An 18,076-nucleotide genomic window follows, 5' to 3' on the forward strand; every position below is an offset into this window, starting at 1 on the left:
GTCCCCCAGAAGACGCAGAATGGCAAAAGTCCCTCCCTTACCAGTAAAATATAACGGTGGTACGAAGAGGTTGGGTCTTTTCGTCATTCAGATTTGCAACTACATGAAAATATATGGCCCAAATTTAGAATCAGATGAGATGAAGGTGCAAATGGTTTCACTTTCTTTGGAAGAAAAAGCGGCCACATGGATGGTGAACTTACACCAATGTAATTCCCCTCTCCTGAGGAATTTTGATGACTTTATGGCTGCACTTAAGAGGAGGTTTGATGACCCGCTGATTGAGAAACGAGGGAAGGTGAATTTTATGACCCTAAAGCAGGGAAATAGGCCGGTGGCTGAATATGTTCAGGAGTTTCAACAGCTTTCATCGTATATGAGGGGTTGGTCTGGAGAGGCGCTCCCGGATCAGTTTGCATTGGGATTAAATGAGGACATTTACCAACAATGCGTTAACAGTCACCTTCCTGAGCGAGTTGTTGCTTGCTATGAAAATACAGCAGATGTTGAGCTAGACTTGATTAGACTTCAACGTGCGAAAGAGGAAAAAGCAGAGAGATCGCCCCCCCCCCAGCTCAAAGGGCCCCATTCCGCATCAGGGATGAAGGGAAGGGAAGCCCCGCCGACAAGGCCAAGCCTGTCACGTGCCTCCATTGTGGGAAAGGAGGCCTTCGAGCCATGGATTGCCGCATTAAACTTCCTCCAACTGCCCCACCCCCTGCCAAGAGGAAAGGGAAGGCAAGCAAGGCCCCGGGGAAGAAGAAGGAGTCTGCACTCGCTGCTGAAAATACCCCCCAGCGTTTCCAGCCGGAGGTGGAGGAGGAAGCGGACATGACCACCAGCTCCTCTGATGACTCCGATGACGACAGCTCGCCTCGTTGCGTGAGTTCAAATAAAGGCCCCATGTTGATCCCAATTGAGTTAAGGGTGCCATCTGGTGGGGAGACGGAGCGGCTTTCTGCTCTACTCGACTCAGGCTGTTCTAGATGTATGATTAATCCAGCAATGGTTGAAAAACTGGGCTTGAAATTGAGGACTTTAAAAACCCCTATTGTTTTTTGCCAAATTGATGGATCCATTGCAGGGGCGGGGGCAGCCCATTTTTACACTGAACCTCTAGAAATGAAAATGGGCACCCATTTAGAATTGATCTGGCTATCCCGTCAGGCCTGGGGATAAGACCCTAATCTCGCCCCACCCGAATGTTGAATGAATGTTGTGTTTTATTGTTTTATTTTATTATACTCCACATTTTCTTTTTGTGTTTTGTCTTGCACTCCCTTCCTACAAATTGTAAGCCGCCCTGAGTCCCCTCAGGGAAAAGGGCGGCCTATAAATGTCAAATAAAATGAAAAATGAAATGAAATCTCTTTTATTGTGGCGCCTGGGATGGACAGACACCTTATTTTGGGACTCCCCTGGCTTCGTAAATGGAACCCTCGCATTAACTGGAGGGAGGGGTGGCTGTGTATTCGGACCAGCACAGCCCCAGATGGGGAGGCTGATGCCCCTGAGCCTGCTGGCTCCAACCCCGCTTTGGCCACCAGGGGCCAGGAAAGAATTGAGGGGGAAGAAAAGATTCCGAAAGAGTATTGGGACCTAAAGGGGTTTTTTTAGTGAAAAATCTTCAGATAAGCTTCTGCCCCACAGACCCACTGATTGCTCCATCGAAATTTTGCCTGGAGTACCGCTTTCGAAACCCCAAATATATTCTATGTCCCCAAGCGAGATGGAGGAAATGAGGAAGTTTATTTACAAGAACTTGCAAAGGGGTTTCATTGAACCAGCCAGACCCAAGGTAGCAGCCCCTGTACTATTCAGAGAGAAGAAAGATGGCTCTCTTCATTTGTGTGTGAACTTTAAGAACCTTAATTCAATCTCTTCTCAAAATCTCTACCCTCTGCCTCTGATGAAGGACATGCTGGCCCAACTGGGGAAAGGCCGCATTTTTACTAAACTGGACTTACGGGAAGCATACTATAGGGTCCGAATAAAGGAAGGGGATGAGTGGAAGACGGCTTTCAACTGCCCCCTGGGTTGCTTCCAGTTCTGTGTAATGTCCTTTGGCCTGCAGGGGGCGCCTGCAGTTTTTCATGCAATTAATTAATGAGGTTTTGCATGACCACCTCTACAAGGGCGTTATCGTATATTTCGATGATATCCTTATTTACACACAAACACATGAGAAACATGTCAAGTTGGTCTGCACTGTCCTAAAGAAACTCCGAGCCGTGGAACTTTATGCCAAGTTATCCAAATGTGAGTTTCACCAAGAGAAGATAGACTACCTCGGGTATCGTATCTCCCATGCGGGGGTGGAGATGGACCTCGCTAAGGTCAAGGCGGTCACTGAGTGGGAGGCACCCCCTACACATAGACAATTACAGAAATTTCTGGGTTTTGCCAATTTCTATCGTCAATTCATCCCTTCTTTTGCCAAAATTGCACTTCCCATCACTAATTTGTTGAAGTCCAAAGGTAGGCCGAAACCCAAGCCTAGCAAGCCGTTGAATTGGACCATGGAGTGTCAAACTGCTTTTGAAAAGTTGAAACAGCTTTTTGCCGAGGAGCTGGTTCTGAAGCATCCGGAGATGGACAAGCCCTTTGTCGTTCAAGCTGATGCCAGCGACGTGGCAGTGGGAGCCGTTTTGCTTCAGACTAACGACCAAGGTAATTTACAACCTTGTGCCTACACCTCTCGTAAACTCACAGAGACAGAGAGACGTTGGGCGATCTGGGAGAAAGAAGCATTTGCTGTACGTTGGGCTTTGGCCACATGGCGCCACTTCCTGGAGGGCGCTAAGCACCCGTTTGAGGTGTGGACTGACCATAAGAACTTGGAAGCTTTGAGGAATCCCAGGCGACTCTCCCCTAAGCAGATGCGCTGGGCTCAGCATTTCAATCGTTTTAATTTCACACTTAAGTACATCCCGGGGGGGAAGAATTTCATGGCTGATGCTTTGTCCAGATCCCTCAATACAACTGCTCTAAGCTTAGTATTGTTCAGCCCATGGTTCCTGCGTCCAGCCTCGCTGCTCCTGTTGTTACTAGGCAACAGACACACGCTAAGGTGGACGTGTCTCAAGATTTTCTTTCCGACCTCAAAAAGGCCCTTCCTCAGGATGATTTGTTCCAGCAGCATCAAGGTGAATGCACAATGAGAGACGATTTGCCATGGATTGGAGCGAAACATTACGTCCCTGCCTCTCTTCGTCTCATTGTTCTCCAACGGGCACATGATTCCAAGTTGGCGAGGCACTTTGGATTTGTGAAGATGCTGCATCTTGTGAAACGACAGTTTTGGTGGCCATCTTTGAAGAAGGACATTGAACTTTATGTCGCCAGCTATCCTGTTTGTGCGGCCGCTAAACGCCCACCGGGGAAACCGCAGGGTTTACTCCAGACTGTAGCTCGCCCTGTTACCCCCTGGAAAGAGATTTCTATGGATTTCATTGTCAAACTTCCTGAAAGCCAGGGGCACACGGTCATATGGGTGGTTACTGACTTGTTTTCCAAGCAAGTTCATTTCATACCTTGCCCTAAGATTCCTTCTGTGAAGGCACTCGCTAAACTTTTCATTTCTCACGTTTACCGTTTACATGGTGTGCCTGAACGCATCATTTCTGATAGGGGTGTCCAATTCACCTCTGTCTTCTGGAAAGAATTTCTTAAGCGCATTGGCTCTGCCCAGGGTCTAAGCTCCGCCCACCACCCTCAGACTAGTGGGGCTTGCGAGAGGACTAATTCTGTTCTAGAACAATATTTACGTTGTTTCATCAATTACCAGCAAGATGATTGGGTGGACTTGTCGCCACACGCGGAAGTGGCTTATAATAATTCTGTACATATCAGCACTGGATTCACCCCTTTTCGTGTTGTGTTTGGCCAGAACTTTGTTCCTATTCCTGAAGTTCCTCTTGAGCAACCACAGGTCTCATCTATCTCCGAGTGGAGTGAGCGGTTGCGGCATATTTGGCCTTTGGCACTTCGCACTTTGGATGCTGCGCATTGCGCGCATAAGAAACAGGCTGATAAGAAATGTGCTCAACCTTATCAGTACAAAGTGGGTGACCAAGTTTATCTATCCACAAAGTTCCTTCAAACTACGCAAAAATCAAAAAAGTTGGGGCCTAAGTGTCAGCCTCTGCTTTGCTGTTGCTTCGGCTGCCATGAAACGGGGAGGGAGGGCATGGTATTTGGGAGGGGTTACTCATTGTGCTGGAGGAAGGTTCTGGAGTTCAGCTGCCTGTCGGACTACGCATGCGTGGGAGATTCCCGCCAGGACTAACGGCACCGACATTCCATCTTCATGATGCCTTTTGAAGTTATCTCACACCTGACACTTGGGAGAATTATAATTGGACTGTAACTGTGATGCCAAGGGGTGGGGAATGGGCTATTCTATATATCCATCGCTTTCGCGCCTAAATAATCAGACTTCGCTACGCTATGCCTTTAATCATTTATAATTAGTAAAAGTACACTTGATTTCTACACATGGAGTCTCGTGGTCTTCTTTCCTGATTATCTAATGGAGAGGTCCTGACACTAAGTATGTAGGCCCGTTTCCCATAATCAAGGTAATCAATCCTGTTTCGGTTTGCTTGCAGCTACCCAAGCACCTCAACCATGTATATCCTGTTTTCCACATTAATCTCATTAAACCTGTTCGTTTTTCATCTTTACGTCCGCCAGTGGATCCGCCACCTGCTCCCCTATTGATTGATGGTGAGCAGCATTTTGAGGTTCAGGAAATATTGGACTCTCGAAGACGGCGGAATCGACTTCAGTACCTGGTGGCTTGGAAGCATTTTCCTCAGTCTCATGCTGAGTGGGTGGACAAGTCCCATCTCCGGGGGCCCCAACTACTCCGCCAGTTCTATTCTGCTTATCCGGACAAGCCCTAGTTGACTCTCCTTCCTGACTTTCTCTCCCCCCCCCCCTATTTTTCTTTTTCTGTTTTTTGTTGTTCGTCTGTTTGTTTGTGTTTTGTCGTTTTCCAGGCCTGACCTTTTTCCAGAGGAGGGCCAGATGTCAGCCTCTGCTTTGCTGCTGCTTCGGCTGCCATTGAAACGGGGAGGGGGGCATGGGATTTGGGAGGGGAATACTAATTGTGCTGGAGGAAGATTCTGGAGTTTCTGCTGCCTGTCTTACTGTGCATGCGGAGGAGGTTTCCCGCCAAGGCCAATGGCACCGACATTCCATCTTGGTGATGCCTTTCGAAGTTATCTCACACCTGACACTTGGGAGAATTATGATTGGACTGTAACTGGGATGCCAAGGGGTGGGGAATGGGTTATTCTAAATATCATTTGCTTTCGCGCCTAAATAATCAGTCTTCGCTTCACTACGCTTCTGATCATTTATAATTAGTAAAAGTACACTTGATTTCTATCAATGGAGTCTCGTGGTTTTCCTTTCCTAATTATCTAATGGAGGAGTGCTGACAGTATCGCTCTTCACCCCCTGCCCTGAGCTTTTGGGCACTAGGAATAGAATGGAATAGAACCCTCTGCGTTCTTGCCCTGGGAGAACTGCTTCTATGGCCCTGATCTCCTTGAGGTGATGGATCTCGGCCTCCATGAGGCCCCTCTTGGTGGGACATCTGGGAGTTGGGCAACGAATAAAGTGGCGTGGGGGGGAGGAATTCCAGAGTGAGCCTATCCGAATCGTTTGGAGCACCCACGTATCTGAGTTAATCTCCTCCCACTGGGTGGCAAAGAATTGGAGCTGGACCCCTATGGGAGGATTGGGATGGTGGTCACTTGTTCTGATGGAAGGATTTGTTTCCAGACCCTCCCCAAACAGGACGATGGGAGTAGGGCTGCTGACGGGCCCTGTCCCAAAATGGCTGTCGATCCTGATTGCAATCTGTCCCCTGAGCGTAGGAACACTGAAAGGAGGAATTGCTGTTCGGAGGATCAGCTGGGCAGGAAGTCTGCCTGCAGGAAAAGGAGGATGACCTTCGGTCTGGTTTCCTGAAAACCGAGGGCATCATCTTCCGCTTATCCTTGTTCTCAACCAAAACTGAGTCAAGGGCCTCCCCAAACAACTTTCCCCCTTTAAAGGAGGCGGAAGCAATCTTCCACTTCTAATGCATAGCCACGTTCCAGTGGTGTAGCCATAAGAGCCTACGAGAGGTGACATTAGAGGCCATGGCGCACAAAGCAAACTTCGCAGCATTAAGGATGACATTTGCAGAATATTCCACCGTGGCTACAATTTTGTTTACGTTGTGCCACAGTCTGGTGTCCCCTGCTAGGAGCCTAATGAGTAACTGGTGAAGCCAGGCAATGTGGCCCTATTAAAGAATGAGGCGAAGGTGGCCGCCTTAATGGTTCAAGCTGCAGCTTGATGGGTCTTGTGACAAGCCCATTCAGCTCTTTTGTCCTCTGCCTTAAGTCCTTCTAGAAGGTCCGGTGGGAGCACTGAAGAGGAAGTGAGAGCCTGAACTGGAGGATCAATGGAAAGCAGCTTAAGAAGCTCTTCCATGGGAGGATCCACTGAGTAAAGGCGTTTGTCATTACACCAAGGGTGGCCAGGGTGCCAGGCTGGACCCACTGGCGTTGGACCACATCCTGAAAGAGTTTGGGAGAAGGAACAATTTTTTGTGCAGGAACCTTCTCATCAAACAGACCTTTACTATGATCCCTAGGATCTGCAGCAGCCTGATCTGGAGGCACTGCCACCTCCATGTGAGTGGACACCTTGGCCTTGAACATGATTGATTTGAATAAGGATGGTTGAAACAATCCAGCAAAGGTTGGTTTATCTGGAATGGGGTTCTCATCATCTGATAAGTCATGACCCCCAACATCCTCATCGTCCCACACTGATTTCAGCACCACCGATGGGGGCGGAGATGAAGGCCTGTGGGGGTGCTGACGCTCTGAGGAGGCTGTGGAGTTAGAGGGACCTGAGGAGCTGGAGAGGTCTGAGGAATGGGAGGTGCTGGCTGTGGAACGTGTGGTTGCACTTCACTCCATTGGAGGCCCTCAGCTATCCCTTGAGAGATTGCTGTAGCAATGACTTCCTTCATTTCTGCTGAGAGGCCTGGGCCCAGGTCTTCTACTGGGCGGGTCCCCACCACATTAGGCCTGAGATTGGAATCCCTGGTCAGAGGAACAGGAGAAGAGGAACCCTCCCTATCAGAAACCAGGTCACACTCAAATAGGTCAGCACCCCCCCCCCCAGGAGGAGGAAGGGGACCTGGACTCCCCAGAGAAGGAAACCTCTCTGGAAAAACCCCCACTCCCAGAGATAGGAGGAGGAAGGGGGCACCAACTAGATCCTGACCAATAGGACTTCCTGGCTGATCTGGCTGGTGGACTTGTACCACTATCTGCCTTTGGGCCTTTGCGAATTCCTTCTCCAGGGCCTTCTGGTGCCTGGCTGCACCCTTTTCCTGCGCCTTGGAGGGCTTCTTGGAATAAGGCCTGCTGGCCATGGTCCCCCCAATGGCTTCCCTAGCAGTCCTGGCCGCCTTCCTAAGATAGGGCCCTGTCAGATTAGAAGACTGGCCTGCCGGAAGGGGATCCATGGAGATCTCATCCGCCATGGTGGTAAATCGGCTGCTGCGTTTGTCGGGCAGAGGTCTGGCAAGTAGAGTGATTGCTGGTAATCCGCTGGGAAGCAGAGCAAGTGTCTGCCAAAAGGACACAAATAAACGCTGCCAGGGGAGAGGATTGTGAAGAAATGCACCAGAGATCGAAAGGCTAGAAGTGGAGGGTGGCCGCAGCCAGAGAAACCTCCGAAATAGCCTACTTGTCGCCACCTTGAGAGAGCGCTCCAATCGCTGCTCTGCCTCTCTCAAGCCGCCGCTGAGAAAACTGTGAAGGGAATAGCCGGCTGTCACTCCAGTTCAAAAGCTCACCTCCACTGACGACTTTGGCATCTTGCCGTGCAGGTCACCTGACGGACTAATCCCAGCGGTTGAGAGCCAGCCGGCTAGTGGCTCCCAGTGCCCGGTTAATCCCAGGATGCCTGGAGAGCCAAACCTCTCTGTCATAATGCAGAGAGGTGAACGAAATAATCAATGCTGGCTAGAAAGAAAAAAAATCTAGGCAAAGGAAAATAAAGACAGGAAGGGAACCTAATGTTTTTAAAAGGATACAGGTAATAAAATGAAGAAAGTCTCTGGAGAGACTATAAAAGACATCCTAATGGGCAATGGACTGAATTGAAAAACTGAAGATACTGGGAGACCAGGAGGCGTGGTCAGAAATTTCAATCCAGTCCATTGGGCAGAAGGACAGAATTTAACCCTTGCTTCGACTCTCCAAGCAGCACACAAAAAAATAGAGGCGAGCCAGTGAACCAATCCAGCTACCGAGCAGGGAGGAAAATCAGCTGTGGTGCAGAGAGGACAGCAGACCAAGGGGAACAGAATGACTGGCAGAGAAAAAGAGGCGATCTGGTCAGACAGCAGAGCAGGGAGGAGGAGAAGAGAGAAAGAAAGAAAAAAAGAGTGAAGAAAGGAAAAGGAAAGGAAAGATTGAAAGAATAGGAGGAAAATGCCATCAAGGGCAGTGATCTATAGCGAACTTGGCCTGCTGAGAGAAGCCCAGCTACACCCAAGAGGTTTACCCAAGAGCCCGATGGTCTATTGAAGTGAGGTGAGTGGAGAGGCAAAGGGGGCGAGCAGGTGAGTGGGTGGGGCCAGCTGTGGAGTAGGGAGGAAAAGCACCTGTAGGGCAGAGAGGTGAGCCGACTGAGGGCAAAGCAACAACCAGCAGAGAACAAAAAGGAGAGCCAGCGCAAGAGCAAAGAGGAGGAGAGCCAGCCGCAGAGAGGAGAGGTGAGCTTACTGTAGGGCAGCAAGGCCCTGTTTGCTTGGACCACACTGGTGTGATGGACCAACAAAAGGGAGCCATATGGCTGAGGAGGAAGAGCAGCAGCAGCGCAACAGAAAGGGGCAGCACAGCAAACCAGAATTTGAGAGCAATGCAGAAAGGAGCCTGGAAAGCAATGGTAGAGTAGCGGTGGAACCAGAGGTTGTCAGAGCTGGTGGAGCATTGCAGTACAGAGGACCAGCGAACTGGTGACTGTGAATAGCAACAAAACAACATAGCAGACCAACAGACGGGCGGGGGAAATGGCATGAAAGCAGGGAGAGCTGAATACCCAGTAGTGGCAGGAGAAAAGCAAGTAGGAAGAGAGGATAAAAAGACCACACAGGACACAAGGCCAAAAAAAAAAAATCAAAGGCAAGTAGACAATAACAAGTACAGGACATTTAAAGGCAGAGAAGGAAGAATTGAATAAAGATCGCAAGAAGGCAGAGTGGTGAAGGATCATAAGAAGGAAGGGGGGAAAGGGATAATTATGAAACATTCCATTACATGCTAAGAACGAATATTGCAGTTAAACTCATGGAACACTGAAAACTGCTGGAACTTTAAATTTTTAGCTATACTTTCCCCCCTAAATTTGAAATTTTATATGATCTATTACAATATCAAAATTTTAAATTGGACATTTTTCCCTTTTAAAAATCTATGGTAAAAATGTCTACACTTTCATTTTCAATTTTTTAAAAAATCCACTCATGGAAAAAGAAACTGTTACTATTGTGATTTGCAAAACATGTTCCATGCATACACTTACACCCACAGAAGACCCTAACTATATATATACCAAATGTAAACTACAAGTTACTAGAAGAAAAAGTAAAGGGTCTAAAACTCAACCTACAAAATGAGAAATCCCAAACCTTGCAAGAAGAATATGCCCAAATTGAACATAATAATAATCAAACAACTTTTAAAAGAATTGACTCCTTAGAAGAAAACAGATCGAAACCTGTCACTCATAGAAAAACAGACAAACCTAGTACAAAACCCCTGTCCAATCCACTCTGATGCAGCTACACTGGTACTAAGCCATCAATTTCATGGACTCTCCATGGAAGAAAACATGCAGACATCTAGAAAAGAGGCACCATCAAATGGCCCTTAAAAAAGTAGCACTATCAAATACCCCAAACTTCCCTAGGAAAAAAAGGTGTGTGTTGGTGATAGAAGATTCAATTTTCAAGGGAACCAGCCATCTGTAGACCAAACAGTATGAGGTATGTTGTCTCCCTGGAGCAAAAATAAAAAATGTAGCTGAGAATCTAACCAAAATAATAAAACCCACAGATTACTATCCTTTTCTACTACTATATGTAGGGACGAATGACACAAAAAAGGACTTTTTGAGTGATTATGAGCAGCTAGGCAAGAAAGTTAAGGAGTTAGGTGCACAAGTAGTTTTTTCATCTGTACTGCCAATGAAAGGACAACATCAGGTAAGAAAACAAAGGATTCTGTTGAATCCTTGATTGAACAAAGGAAGAAACAAAGGAGTCCTTGATTGAATAAAGGAAGTGAACCCCTGGCTAAAGGGTTGGTGTCATCAAAAAAACCTTTGGATTCCTGGAACACGGTCTGCACTACCTCTGTGATGGGCTTTTGCTAAGGGATGGGCTGCACCTCACAACGCCTGGGAAGAATGTTTTCGGAAAATGCCTGGCTCAACTTATTAGGAGGGCTTTAAACTAAAATAGAGGGGGGAGGGTGACCAATATCCAAGACCTAATTCCATGCGAAAATCTCTAGAAAACAGGTCAAATAATGAGGTAAGGAGGGATAGGAAGGAAGACAAACTCAAATTCCAAATAGGAGTCTTAGGAACCATACCAAGAATCAGACATAAAGACCTCAAGTGCCTACATACAAATGCACAAAGTTTGGGGAACAAATAGAGTGAACTTGAACTATTAATAAATGAAGGTAGATATGAAATACTTGGAATTACAGAAACTTGGTGGAACAAAATCCATGACTGGAACATACTGATAGAAGGATACAAACTGTTCAAAAAATGAGACCCCATAAAAGCGGAAGTGAAGTTGCACTGTAAAGGACCACTACATTGCTACAGAAATGCATGAAACCAAAGACTAAAACCTCTTAGAATGCATATGGGTCAATATAAAAGAAAAAAATAACATTGCCATAGGTGTATACTACAGGCCACCCAATCAAGCAGAAAAAATAAATACACTTTTTGCCAACTAACTACAGTACTAATGGGGGACTTCAAATACCCTGACATCAATTGGAAGACTAATTCTGCACCAAATGAGAAATCAAATAGGTTCCTGACCAACCTAGCTGACAACACAAGCAATAGAACATAATGACACCAGAGCCTTAGATTTTAAAAGAGCTGATTTTAACAAACTCAGAAAGAACTTGGGAAAGATTCCTTGGATAAAAATCCTAAAGGGGAAAACAACTCAACAAACTTGGGAAACTCTGAAAAAATATAATCATAAAAGTCCAATGCAGACAATACCACTGAAAAAGAAAAACAAGAAATCCAAGAAGAAACCAGCATGGCTGCACAAAGATCTTTCTGGCAAATTGAAAGACAAAAAGGACATGTAGAAAAATGGAAAGAAGGACACATAACAGCGGTTAGCCAGAATCTGCAAAGATGAAGTAAGGGAAGCAAAGGTTTAGAATGAACAACGACTTGCAACAGAAGTCAAAGATAATTTTAAAAGTTTCTTCCAACATATAAATTACAAGAAAAAAAAATCAAGGAAACAGTCCACTAAAGAGAGAAGAATGTAAGGAAGTAACAGGCAGTAGAGAGAAAGAAGAGCTGCTTAATTCATTCTTTGCATTGATCTTCACATAAAAAGAAACTATAGTCAACTGTTGTGACTCAGCAGATGTCTGCTGTGAGTTTTTTCGGGATCAAGATTCAGTATGCCGCTGGGGCTTGTGGGAGGCAAGTTTGGAGATAAAAGGACGGATGCTGCCACGCCCTAGTCGCTGGAGTCAACATTCCTTCGTGTGTTCCGTGTTTGGTACAACATTCCTTGATTATTAATCGTGATTTATGCTTGTTACACTTGGATAAGTGCTTTGGGTGTTTCATGTAAACCTGATCCGTGGAGATTGTGGAAGAAGTGCAGTGCTTGTAAGAGTTTTTGCTTTGCATTCTTGTCGGAGACTTGTATTTATGTTATTTTTGGGCTCGAAGACAGTTTGAACTGAGAACTGATAAAGAAAGACTTCCTTTTAAGTTGCCTGCCTGCGTTTGTTAACGAGCCGTGAAGGGGGGGACAGAACAGTCAACCTACCAAAAACGTAACTGTAAAAGATAGACTAGAAATAATAAGCAAAAAAATAGTAAGACAACACCTGTCTGATCTTGATGAATACAAATCACTGGGACCTGTTGAATTACATCCCATAGTTCTAAAGGAGCTGGCAGAGGTCATCTCAGAATCACTGTACCACATCTTTAAAAAAAAAACCAGAGCTCCAGGGAACTACCAGAGGACTGGAAAATAGCTGGGTCCTAGTTAACAAAATGAAATTCAATGTAGAGAAAAGTAAAATCTTACACTTAGGCAAGAAAAAATCAAAAGTACATATATAGACTGGGTGAAGCCAGAGTTAATAACAGTAACTCTGAGACGAATCTTGGAGTCTTAGTGGACAACCAATTAAATATGAGCCAACAGTGTGCAGCAGCACCCAAAAAAGTCAGTTGCATTAACAGAGGGATACAATCAAGATCAAGTGAGGTACTAATACAACTCTATAAAGCCTTAGTAAGACTACACCTAGAATGCTGAATCCAGTTTTGGTCACCACACTATAAAAAGATGTTGAAACTCTAGAAAGTGTGCAGAGAAGAACAACCAGGATACAATGAACGGTTGCAGGAACTGGACATGGCTAGTCTAGTGAAGAGAAGGACCAGGGGAGACATGATAGCAGTCTTCCAATATTTTAAGAGCTGCCACAGAGATGTGGGAGTCAAGCTATTTTCCAAAGCACCCAAAGGCCAGACAAGGCATAATGGAAATAAGGAGAAATTTTCTGACAGTGAGAGTAATCAAACAATGGAACAGCTTCCATTCGGAAGTTGTGGGAGTTTCATCACTGGAAAGTTTCGAGAAGAGACTGGATTGCCATCTTTCAGACATGGTGTGGGGTCTCCTGCTTGGGTGGGGGTTGGACTAGATGACCTACAAGGTCCCTTCCAACTCTGTTAATCTGTAATCAAACTCATTATTCCTCACAGTTAACAAATTCACAGCTTCAATTCCAGACAAGCAATGTTGAATCCCAATATCAGGAGCACTAACATGTCTTCATGAGAGATCTACTTTTGTGGATGGAAACAAAACCATACCTAGAGGCTAAAATATCTAAATATCATACCTTCTTATCAATAGGCTAGTAAGAAAGCAGGGATATATCATGAAGACATGTTTTCCACCAATGATTGTCAGGGTAACTTTGCACTAGAAAGTTGTGAGAATGGTCCTAAAGCAATACTGTTCGGGAAGTTTTTCAGTTTTAGTAAAAAAAACTGAAATAAGATTTTTTTTTTAATTAAAGTCATGTTGCAAAAATATCATTATTTTGGTATCTACTATTTTATAGAAGCACGAGGTTTGTTTTAATAAACTGCTATGTAATTGACCAGCACTGACAAATTCATCATTAACATATAAGCAGATTAGGTTTGTCTAGAAGATATAATAAATGTCCCCAAATATTTTTCATCTAGAAGAAAATGATCCATTCATATTCACTCACTTTTCTCACTCTAATCACAGTAAAAAAAAATTAAGAAAACATTTAGAGAAGGTGTCGCTTTGATACTGTTCCAATCAGCATGGGTCATGACAATAAGTCAAACTAAATTAAGTCAGTAGACTTAGGTTTAGAATAGTTTTATTGTCACTTTGAATGTACACTACATTAAAATGAAATTTTGTTGCATACAGCTCTCAAAGGGTCACCACCTCCATTATCTACCTCAGAAACATGACAAAATAAATAAACAAACAAACAAACAAACAAACAAACAAACAAATAAATAAATAAATAAATAAATACAAAATTATGCATATACCCACATATATTATTTGACACGGAGAAAAAACACAGTCTAACATACAATCTACTGAACACCATTTCAAAGAGTTTGTGTAAAGGTAAAAGTTCATGTAAAGACAACTTACAACCAAAGTTTAAAGTTGCTTCCCGGCTCCTTATAGTTCCATGTATATTGTATGCTATGCAAACATATGTTCCTTCATCTCTTGACTTCTCAGGATTATTGATTTCCAGGTTACCTCCTACCATACTGTAATGTTCTTTTGTCAGTTTAATATCAACATCCCAGTTGTTACGTTGCCACCTATTCAAGGAAAATATTTATTTTAAAAAAATATTAACACCTTATTTCAGCACTTCGGTTGCCCACATAACCTTCAAAACATTGGTATTTTATACCTACTGAATGAGATTATGGCAATAAGAGTATCTGATTCATTGAAACTGGAAATTCACTTTGAATTTTACTGTGTTTTTAAATCAGTCTGAATTTACTGCAATTTGATAATTTAAAAGATCTTCTGTGCATGTAGGAAAAAATATCTTTCCCTGAATCAAACTGGATTTCCAAATGATGTAATTTTATTAGTTAAAGCATCAAACTGATTTTCCAGATTGAGTAAGATATTGGACCTGAATTGATCAGAATTGACAATACAAATATGATCTTATTGCATATTACCATTTCTAGTGTAAATTACAGATTCCCTGAAATATATTATCCCTTGTGCTAGTTACAGAATGACAGTGATTCCTAAATAATGTAGTTATAGAATTGAAAATAATTATTTGAATGTTTTTTGCAAATATATAGAATTTAATAAAAAATAAAGTTTCTCACAGTTCATTCAATCATACTACCATATTAATTAGCCTATCCTGAGTTACAATGAACAGTTACATAATAGGCTGTCCTGGATGATATTTAATTGGGTTTTCAGCTTGATCCTACTGAAACTGAATTAAGAATGTAGTTTCTTAGATATTAGCCACCAGGGGGAGCATCTAATCTTCCTTATATATAATCTCTTCCATATAACATATAAATATAATATGGATTCAATTTTTACAATGCTCTATGAACACTGAAAAGCAGATTTGTCCCCCAATTAATTGTTTTATTACATTATAAAAGCAAAATAATGCACTGTAGAATATAGATAACAGCAGACTACGGTGTATTTTATAATAAAAAAATAGAAATTGTTAACACTATGATGTTTGGGGTAAGTTAAACTTTAAAGATGAGAACAAAAGCTATATTGATGTTAAATATAATTCCTATAGTGTTATCACCCAGCCCTCTCCCAGAAAAATGAAATATCCTAGGAAATATTGAAAAGGCAGAATATTTCTCTGGATGTGAAAAGAAAGAAACATATTTTAAAAGACAGAATAGCTGCCTGTAGCTTCCTGTCCATCCCCACTTTTGTCAATGGGCCATTAAGAAGGCTAAGCTAGTCCACTTTACATAAATAAGGCTTCTCCTTTATTATGGAGAAGGGGGGATGGGATTAAAAGCATGATAATATTGTCCCTTTACTCAACTGACCATATGGCATCTGAGAACTCAACCAAACCTGGATTCAAAACATATCTTAGAGAGTTGCCCCTGCATGGGCCCATGGGAGTCTTGTCCACCAACATTGAAGCATGTGATCACCTTTTCTGTTCAGGACTCAAGCCATGCTGTCCTCTCCACCAATAAACCATCTTTCCAAGCAGCCTCCATGTCATCAGTGTCTTTTTCCCCACTTGGAGCCAAACCCAGAAGGACATTTCTTTTATCAATTGGCGACCCAGATGGGACTCCAAGCTAGCCTAATCAAAGGATATGGCCCAGGTAAGCCTCCCATACCGGCACAGACTCCATTGAGGCTGTGGGTGGACTTTATCTTGGCCTTAACCATTGGATCTAGGTTTTAAAGGGGTTTTGAGTTTGAGCTCAAAGGCTGCCTGGAAAGAAGGTGAGTACCTCTAAATTTTAATTCTCTAAAGTTTAATTTTAAAGCATGGAAGAGCATGGGAAATGTGTGTATGTCTGCATGTGTGGGATCCTTCTCCTGATCACAGCTGGATCTTGGTTCCACTGTGTGTTTTACCAAGAGAGCCTGGAAAGTATTAGGGTCAGGCCAGAGCACAGGACCTTCTGTTAGGGAAAGGAGAGTGTGTGTGGAAATGGATGGAAAAGTGAATGAAAATTTTGTTGCTGTTGCTTTTGTCCTGTGAAAGCAAAAAAGCAAAGGCCTATTGTGAGTGAAAAGAGTAGAGGTGCCTGGTACTACGTGCAGAGGGGCAGAGGTCCTTAAGGATTACTTTTTTAATCCCCAAAACCCATGTGATTCCCCGAGAGAAAGGGGCCGAATACTTCATGGGGGAATTGAAGTCCTTTCCAGAATCTTTTTTTTCCTGAAACTTACGGTGGGTGACACCCAGCTAGGCCAAAGTGAGCCCTGCATGTAATGGGTCATGGGAAGCATTAGCTTGTGAGTGGCCAAAAGTGCCCTCGGAGATTTCCTTAGATGCCAAGATTTTGGCTGAGAGCAAGGAAATTATGTGAGAAATGGGCTTTGCTGAAAGATAATACAGGAAAAGTAATTTGGTTACGTGAAGGTACTTAAAAGAAAAGGGAAAATGTTGGGGTTTCTTTTTTTCTCTTGTCTGTTTGTCTCTTTCTTTGTCTTCTATGCAACCATGTGGTTTGTTTGTTAAGATTTGTGCCTTCCCTAATTTAACAAATTTGTGCTGGGAATGACTAGGATGTGTAAACCTGAGAGTTCTCTTTTTCCCCCCTCTTATTTTCTCCTTGGCCTTGTATGCCTAAGTCTTTATGCACCCTCAAGGTAATTGTAACTAAGATGTCTCCAATCCAAAAGACAAGAATTTTAAAGTGTTCAAAGAAAGAAAAGAGTAAACTGGCAGAAATTGCCTTCGCTCAGTTTGTTGGGCCCAGAAAACTGAGTGAAGGGATGGTAGTCTTTATTTTGTGTCTGTTTGGCCAACAGAAACAGAGTAAGGAGAAGTATTTTTTTCCTTCCTTCCCTATGCCTTAAAGAAACAACCCAGGAAATGTTTTAAGTTCATTGACAAGAAAAGTTTCATCCTTGCATTTATTGTGTGTTTAAATGATTTTACCTGTTTATTTCTTTCCTGAAGCATGTGAATCCAGACCCCATTTCTCATCTGTGATATCTCCATAATGTTACCAATTTATCTATTTAGTAACTGATTATTTTACTTTTTAAAAACTCTGCCTGCAAGCTTTCTACCCACGCCCCATGCCCCTCCCTTACCGCTCATCCTCCAACAATGCTTTTTCTGTGGGGGAGGGAACCTTGTTCTCATGTTTTTCAGCCCTGGAAGATTGTACTCTTCAGGTGAGTATAGATTTTTTTTCCTTTTGCGGGGGAGGAGGAGAGTGTTGCCTTGTGTGTGCATGTATGAGATGAAGGAAATTCCTACTAAAGGTTTGCCTTCAACCTGAGCAAAAACTCTCTGCACATCTATCTGGCCAACCTACTCTATTCTATCCTAAAGTAGAAACCTGGCCTCTAGAAGGCAGTTTTGATTTAGATTTTGTCAACAAATTTGCTGATTTTCTGGCCACCATAAGATGAACTGAAGAGAAGTTTTACCTGAGTTTCTTCCCCAAAGTGACTAAGGAGTCCACAGGGATATGTTAGAAAGCTGTTGCAGCAGTAATAGTTGTCTTTAAAAAGAAAAGTAGAGCTTGAGCCCCACCCAGATGCAAACGATGTGTTAATGAAAGTCTCCATACATCTTGGTCTTTAAAACTATGCCATCGATTGCTGAGAGAGCTAAGAGTTTGGATCTTTGACTCAAAGTATCTTTTTTTTAATTGCAATTTTTTAAAAAGCTGTTCTTCTTCCCTTCCTCTTTTACACCTGAGTGCATTTTTAAAAGCTTATGAGTCAAGGTGCTCTATCCTATGATATTTTGCTTGTTTGTTTGTTTGCAACACAAGTTGTTGTCCCTTTTGGAAATTTACTCATCTTACTGCAAAAGTGTTTCAATCATAGAGGCAATGGGAATGTCATGTTCCATGAAATTTACATGGTCTGCCTTCTGGAATAAAGTTTGGATTTCCACACTCGGACAGAATGGGTGAGATTCCACAACATGAGACTAAAGATATGTCTGTA

The 18,076-nt window shown here is 43.4% G+C and overlaps 1 protein-coding gene across 3 annotated transcripts in view; it reads right to left on the reverse strand.

The window, feature by feature from the left end:
- CNTN1 (contactin 1) overlaps nt 1–18,076 on the reverse strand; it is a 284,705-nt gene that overhangs the window by 120,371 nt on the left and 146,258 nt on the right. For all 3 annotated transcript variants that reach the window (XM_087723577.1, XM_087723576.1, XM_087723575.1), the window contains one exon: nt 14,039–14,217. In XM_087723577.1, the coding sequence (XP_087579703.1) occupies nt 14,039–14,217 (179 nt within the window). The remainder of the gene's footprint in view (nt 1–14,038; nt 14,218–18,076) is intronic.

This window comes from Thamnophis sirtalis, unplaced genomic scaffold, assembly GCF_051295495.1.
Source record: "Thamnophis sirtalis isolate CommonGarterSnake01/CBP01778 unplaced genomic scaffold, rThaSir2_p1.2 scaffold_9, whole genome shotgun sequence".
Lineage (NCBI taxonomy): Eukaryota > Metazoa > Chordata > Lepidosauria > Squamata > Natricidae > Thamnophis > Thamnophis sirtalis.